Genomic DNA, 7,649 nt, shown 5'->3' on the forward strand with positions numbered 1-7,649 from the left:
CCAAACTCTCCCACATGACAGGAAAGAACACCCTGTAATTCATTCTGTGAGACCAGCATAATCCCAATAACAAAGTCAGACAAAGACATCACAAGAAAAAAAAAAGATAAATTAGTATCTTAAAAATATAGATGCAAATATTCTCAAGAAAATATTAACAAATACAATCCAGCAACATATTAAAATGATTAGACATCATCATCATGTGGGATTTAACCCAGGAATACAAGGATGGTTCAACATATAAAAATTAACGTAATATGCCACATTACTAGAAGAAAGGAAATAATTCAACATCATTTCATTTCATGATAAAAACACCTAAACTAAAAATGGAAAGAAAATATCTCAAAATAATAAAGGTCACTTTGGAAAAACCCAAAGCTAATATCATCCTCAGTAGTGAAAGAAAGCTCTCCTAAAATCAGAAAAAGACAAGGATGCTCATTTTCACCACTTCTGTTCAATATTATACCAGAAGTGCTGGCTGGAGCAATAGGCAGAAAAAGAAATAAAAGTATCTTAATTGTAGGTAACACTTACACGTAGAAAATCCTTTAAAAATCCACAAACACAACATCAGAGCTAATAAAGAAATTCAGGGGCGCCTGGGTGGTCAGTCCGTTAAACATCTGACTCTTGATTTCTGCTCAGGTCATGATCTCAGGGTCCAGAGTTCAGGGCCCTGGTTGGGCTTCATGCTGGCATGGAGGGAGGAAAGGAAGGAAGGAAGGAAGGGAGGGAGGGAGAGAGGGAGGGAGGAAGGGAGGGAGGAAGGAAGGAAGGAAGGGAGGGAGGCAGGGAGGGAGGGAGGGAGAAATTTGGCAAAATTGTAGCATATAACATCAGTATTCTAAAAATCACTTGTATTTCTACACACTAGCAATGAACAATCTGAAAAGGAAACATAAAATAATTTCATGTACAATAGTATCAAAAAGAATAAAATACTTTAGAAATAAATATACTCAGGGAACTACAAGGCTTGTATACTCAAAACCACGAACACTTCTGAAAGAAATTAAAGATGACCTCAATAAATGGAAAGACATTTGGTGTTCAAGGAGACTGAATATTGCTAAGATGGCAGTATTTCCAAATATCCCCAAAGCATTCTATAGATTCAATGCAAAACGCTACCAATATCCCATGACCTTTTGGACAAAAACAGAAAAAGTGATTGTAAAATTCATATGGAATTGCTAGTTTTCCCAAATGAAACAATCTTGAAAAGAAACAGAGTTGGAGGACTCACACTGTACATATTACAAAGCTACAGTTATCAAGAGAGTGAGGCACTGGCATGAGGACAAACATACAGACCTATGAATAGGATGGGGAGTCCAGACAATAACCATACAAGTGGTGTCTTCAAGGATGCCCACAGAATTCAGTGGGGAAAGAACAAGCGTTTAAACCAATGATGCTGGGCAAGCTAAGTGTCCACACGCAAAACAATGAGGCTGGACTCTCATCTAACACCACAGGCAGGGACGCCTGGGTGGCTCAGCAGTTGAGTGTCTGCCTTCTGCTCAGGGCATGATCTTGGGGTCCCAGGATCGAGTCCCACATCAGGCTCCCTGCATGGAGCCTGTTTCTCTCTCTGTCTCTGCCTCTGTCTCTGCCACCCCCCTCTGTCTCTCATGAATAAATAATTTTTCAAAACACACCATAGGCAAAAATTAAATTGGATCAAAACTCTAAATCTAAGAACTGAAATTGTAAAATGCTTAGAAGGCAGGAGCAAATATTCATAACCTTGATTTTAGTAATAGTTTCTTACATGACGCCAAAAGTATGAGCATGAAGAAAAAATTGAACTTTTTTTTTTTTTTGCATCAAAGGACGCAATAAGAAAGTAAAATGGCAACGTACAGGATTAAAGGAAATATTTAAATATTTGTAAATCCTATATCCGATAAAAATCCTAAATCTGATAAAACCGATAAATCCGATATATCCGATAAAACAGAATATGTACAGAATACTTTAAAAATCACCAACAAAAAGGCAAGCAACGCAGGTAAAAATAGGCATGGGATCTGCAGCACAATTTCTCCAAAATGGGATCCGGGGCCAGTAAGCACAGGAGATGGTTCATAGCAGCCGCCGCTGGGGAGCCGCACAGGGGGACGCCTCACCGCAACCCGGAGGGCTGTAGCCGCGAGACAGGCGGCGGCGGCGGCGAGAATGCTAATAACTCCTGGAGGAGTCACTCTGGCCCGCACACCTGCACCGGCGGGCACACCTGCAGGGGGCGGGGCACCCAGAAGGCGGTGCCAGGTGCGCTGAAACGAGCGCACGCTGCAGCGACGGGTACACCTGCACCAAGTGGAGCACACCTGCACCGGGCTGGGAGCACCTGCACGGGTGACGCACGCGGCACTCCCTGCCCCGACCGGGGCCGGAGTCCCAGCCCGAGGGCCCGCTCTGCAGGCGCCCCTGAGGGGCAGACGGGGACTTGTCCCCCGCGGTGACCAGAACACTGTGAGCTTCGCATCACCAGGAACGTCTGTAAAGCCAGGGACGCTCCGACACGCGGAACGGTGCCCCGAAGCGTGTCTTCGCAAAACCCAGAAACGGGCCGGGGAACCCCGGCGTCCCGTGAACGTCACCTGTCCCCCAGCCACACCCAGACGCGAAGGTCAACGCCCCTTACCTGGAGTCTGCATAGGAGAACCCCGCCGCCACCAGAGCCTCCCGAGCCAGCCCACACCTTCCCCACAGCACACTCCGCCCCCGCGACCCCCGGCCCTCGCCCGGCAGCACACCTGAGCGCCCCCGGCCCCGCAGCACACCTGAGCGCCCCCGGCCGCGCCCCGGCCACGCCCCGGCCCCGCCCCCGCACGAGGACGACCCCGGCCGCGCCCCGGCCCCGCCCCTTCTGCCCCAAGCCCCTCCCCCGACCCGGCCCCCGCACGGAGCAGCCCTGCAGGCCACGCCCCAGGGCCACTCCCGGCGTCCACCTGGCCGCGCTGGACGCCACCTCCGCCACCTCCGTCACCTCCGCCACCTCCGCCACCCCCGCGGCCTGGACGAGGGCGCCGTGGGCCTCCCCCGGCCCGCCCCGCCCGCCCCTACCCTGCCGCCCAGGCCCCGCCCCCGCCCCGCGCCCTTCCCACGCTGACCCAGGTCGGCCGAGCGCACGGACGCCCGTGGAGCGGGAGCCCCTGGTGGCGCGCTCCGGCCGGGCCCGGCGTGTGCTGGCCGCCGCCTCGTGGCTGCCGTGCGTGGCCCTGGGGCTGGCGCTGGGCTCCGAGCCGCTGCTCACCGCGCCGCCCGCCCACCACTGCCGGCCGGACCTCGCGCTGCTGCCCCCGCGCTGCGCGCCCTCCGCGGACCCGCGCTGCTGGCCGCCAGTGTCCCCCGCCTGGGCCCCTCGGGCGCCCTGAGCCCCTGCCTGCTGCTGCGCTACCCCAACGGGACCCGGCCCTGCACGCGCGGCTGGCACTACGCGCTGCCCGCCGGCCTACTGCGGAGCCCCGTGACCCAGGTGCAACCCCGACGCGCGAGCGCGCCCCTCCCCCGCTCCCCTCCCCGCCCCCCTGTTTCTGTCCCCCTCCTCGCCTGCGCTGGGGCTGGGGGCTCTCTGCTGGGCTCGTGCTTGGAGGTCAGAGGATGTGGCAAAGGCCCAGGTAGGGCGGCCCCAGGCCTAAGGGCAGAGCCTACTGCCCGAGGACTGCCAGGGCCGGCAGGAAGAGGAGTTCCGCGGAAGGTCTGAGCAGAGAGGGCCACCACTTCAGTGCCGCCGACCTCTTGAGAAAGCTCCTGCTTTGGGCTATGTAGGTGTCGGGGTGGCTCCTGAGACAGGGCTTTGAGTCAAGGTAGCCAGTAGAGATCCATTTGGGAAAAGGAGACCTTCCACCTGAGGGGTAACCGAGGGGCACGCAGGGGTCTGGGTGGGAAGAGATGGGGAGGGGGCCGTTGGAACCTCGCAGGCCCCTCTCCCTCTCATTGTGCCCTTGGGCTGGACCTGCCAGCTCTGCCCCTTCCTGGCCTCTGCCCCACAGCCTGACTGACCCAAGGTGCACAGGGTTGCTGCATCCCTGCCCAGAGCCCTGAAACTGGTTGGGGTGCTTTTCCTCCATCCCATTGTCTCTGCACCTGCCCTCTTGTTGGAGGACTGATTGGTCAGCAAGCCACCAGCTTTCACGAGCATTCGGTTTTTAACATAAACATACTCTGACCTAGTACCATTTAAGACAATATGTTAGATTTGGGGAGAAGGCGCAGAAACCAGGAAGGGAGGGTGGGGAAGTGCACAACTGAGATCAGGCGCCTCAGGAAGAGCAGGTGAGCACAGCCCTGCAGCTTCCTCTGGAAGTCATTCTTGAAGGAGTGAGGTGGGGGGGCAAGGCCTGGAGGCCCTGGGCACAGCTTAGCCCTGGGTCATCTGTGTGGGAGTGGGACCCTATCCAGAGAAATAGCAGACTTGGGTCTCCATGGGATGTCCTGAGACCCCTGTCACCCCCTCTGGGGGCTCAGACCAGCACTTGTTCACATCGCAGCATCAGAAGAATATGCCATGTGACCTTGAGCAAGTCCTTCCCCCATGCCTCAGTTCCCCCGTCACCAGAGAGGACTTGACCTCTCCAGCCCTGGTAGCCTGACATTCTGGGAACTGCAGCAAGGGGAGGGTGGTCCTCCTCAGCCAACAGGTGATTGGCGTCCCCCACAGTGGAATCTCGTGTGTGAGGATGGCTGGAAGGTACCCCTGGAGCAGATGAGCCACCTCCTAGGCTGGCTGCTGGGCTGCGTCCTGCTGGGCACGGGCTGTGACTGGTGAGTCCTGCCCCAGCCACCCTCCTGTCAAGGCTCCAGGGTCTGGCTAGATCCCGGAGCTGTCCTGACCTCATCCGCACGTGTCCCCTGCTGCCCCAGGTTTGGACGTCGGGCTGTGTTCGTGGCCTCCCTGGTGCTGGCCATGGGCCTGGGGGTCAGTGAGGCCCTGGCTGCCAGCTTTCCTGCCCTGCTGGCTCTGAGGCTGCTGCACGGGGGGGCCTTGGCAGGCTTTTCCCTTGCCCTCTACGTGGCTCGTGAGTACCACGGGGTGCTTCTGGGGCCAGCTCCTCGGGCCAGGCCTCCTCCTCAGCTCAGCTGCGGGGCCAGTCAGGTGGTGTGGGAGGCCCCTCTGGCACTCACTGAGGGCCCTTCTTGAGAGGGCGGGAGGGGCACTCTGTTCTGGGAGCTCTGCTGTCGGCCGGCATTTCCGGTCACTGGAGGAGGCAGTACCTGGGGTTGGCCTCAGACACCATAGGTTAGGGACTAGTCCCCCACAGCCCTGGGCAGGGCGGCTCTCCCGAGGGGCCTCAGTCTCAGGCTGTTTCTGCCCAGGCTTGGAGCTGTGTGACCCCCCCAACCGCCTGGTATTCTCCGTGGCAGCTGGCCTCTTCTCGGTGCTGGGCACTCTGCTGCTGCCGGGCCTAGCCCTGCTCGCACAGGACTGGCGCCTTCTGCAGGGGCTGAGCGCCCTGGTAACGGGGCTCTTGCTGCTCTTTTGGGGGTGAGTATGGTGGTAGGTAGTTCAGTAACACTTCCCCGTGCACCTTTGTACAGCACCGGCATGTGGGTATGGGGCAGGAGAGTCATGGCTTGTCCTCACCCCCTGGGTCCTGGGAGGGGGCACTGGCCCCTGGCCCCTGCCGTCCTTGCACAGAGGACCCATGAGCATCTTCACCCCACACTTGCAGGTTCCCAGCCCTGTTCCCTGAGTCTCCCTGCTGGCTGCTAGCCACAGGACAGCCAGCCCGAGCCCGGAGGATCCTGTGGCATTTGGCGGAAGCTGGGGGTGAGGACCCTGAGGACAGCCCGGAGGAGGAGAGCTCCCTGGCTACAGGTAATGCTCCAGCCAGGAGAGGGGAGCACTGGGTCCTGGAGGAGGGTCAGCCCCTCATATGAGCCCCCTCCTGTCCCTGGAGCCACAGAACTGGACATGCTGGGTGCAGGGAGCCCTCAGCCCCAATACCACTCCATCCTGGAGCTCTGGCACACCTGTGTCGCCTGGAGAGATGGACTCATCCTGGGCTTCAGTTCGTGAGGACAGGAGGGCATGGGTGGGTGGGCTGACGGTGTCTGAGCCTTCCTCCCAGGGTGGGTCTTTGGTCTCTGGAGTCCCCTGTCCTGGTTGGGCCATCACTCTGCCCTCCCTCTCCCCCTCCCTCTCAGGCTGATCTGTGGGGGCATCAGAGCCAGCTTCCTGCACAGCCTGATCCCAAGGGAGCCTGCCTTCTACCAGCCCTACTTCCTGGGTGCTGGCCTGGAGGCCGTAGCCATCTTGTTGCTGCTGCTCATGGGGGACCGCTGGGGGTGACGCCCGGTCCTATTGCTGGGCACCCTGGTCATGGGCCTGGCATCCCTGCTGCTCCTTGCTGGGACCCAGTGTGAATGTGGGGCCCTGCAGGCTGCGGAGGTCTGACTGGTGGTGGTGGGGGACGGGTCCTGGGATTGGCCCCTTCGTGGGCCCCCAAGAGAGGCCCAGAGTGCTGTGATAAAACTGTGCTGCTTACCCCATTCATGTCCCCACTGTGAAACCGGAGAAACTGACACCCAAAGAGTTAAAGTGCCCAGAGGCTCCTCCGGAAGGGGCTCCATATAAGGGTCTGGTTCAAGTCGGTGGCAGCTGAATGCCTGACCCCCTGTCCTCCCAGCACAGGGTGCAGTGTAGGGCTGGGAAACTAGGCCCCTGGGTAGTGTGGGAGCCTTCTCCTTGTCCCCAGACTTGCCAGGCTGGACTGTGGTGTCCCTCTCTGTCCTGGGCCTCCTGGCCTCCCAGGCCATGTCTGCACTCAGTAGCCTCTTAGCAGCAGAGGTGCTCCCCACTGTCATCAGGTAAGCTGCTGGCTGCCGGGCCAGCCCCCTTCCCAGCTTGGCCCATCACACCCAGGTGGCCTGGGGGACACTAGTCACAGAGGGGAGCAGGGGAGCAGAGGAGCAGAGTTCCCAGGGAAAAAAAGGTTTCTGATTTCCAGGTGGGGGAGGAGAACTTTTTTCCACACACACTTTAAAGTTTGGTCTCCCTGGAGCCCCCAGCCTTGCCCCCCTGTCCCGGGGCATCCCTGGCAAGCCCCCCATGGCACCCTCTCCCATAGAGGGGCCGGGCTGGGCCTCGTGCTGGGGGCTGGCTTCCTGGGCCAGGCAGCTGCCCCCCTGGCCGACCTGCACGGCCGGCACGGCTTCTTCCTGCACCACGTAGTCTTCGCGTCCTTTGCCGTCCTCGCCCTGCTGTGCATCCTGCTGCTGCCTGAGAGCCGGGGCCACCCACTGCCTGCATCACTGCAGGACGCTGACCGCCTGTCCCTGCTCCACGGGGGCCACCCCTGCTGGGCTCCCCTGGACCACCTGCCACTGCTGCAAGCCTCCCGCCAGCTGGCAGGGATGCCACGGGTCCAGGAGGGCTGACCGGGAGCCAGGGCCATGGAGGGGGCTCCCCCACCCCCGCTGCAGCCGCTGCTCCTCAGGGAGCACCCACCACTCACTGTGGAAGATAAAAGCATCCATGGAACTTGGTGTCCTCACTGCTGCTTCCCTCAGGCCGCACCCCCGGGGCCCACCCCGAGCCAGGGCATCCACAGCCTGGCCACCATTCCCAGCCCATGGGGTCAGGCCACCACAGCAGACAGTAGTGGGAGGAGCTGGGCTCTGCAGGTCAC

General features: G+C 59.0%; 1 protein-coding gene across 1 annotated transcript; it reads left to right on the top strand.

Moving 5' to 3' along the window:
• Positions 1-3,127: 3,127 nt before the first annotated feature.
• On the top strand, positions 3,128-7,501 carry SLC22A31 (solute carrier family 22 member 31; the record flags this gene model as incomplete). Its single annotated transcript, XM_072731322.1, has 8 exons — positions 3,128-3,493; positions 4,679-4,782; positions 4,882-5,036; positions 5,335-5,503; positions 5,691-5,836; positions 5,919-6,029; positions 6,717-6,828; positions 7,089-7,501. Coding segments are annotated over 8 exons (1,473 nt in total), but the record flags the coding sequence as incomplete, so codon positions are not given.
• Positions 7,502-7,649: the final 148 nt, after the last annotated feature.

Source organism: Vulpes vulpes, chromosome 12 (assembly GCF_048418805.1).
Source record: "Vulpes vulpes isolate BD-2025 chromosome 12, VulVul3, whole genome shotgun sequence".
NCBI classification, from domain to species: domain Eukaryota; kingdom Metazoa; phylum Chordata; class Mammalia; order Carnivora; family Canidae; genus Vulpes; species Vulpes vulpes.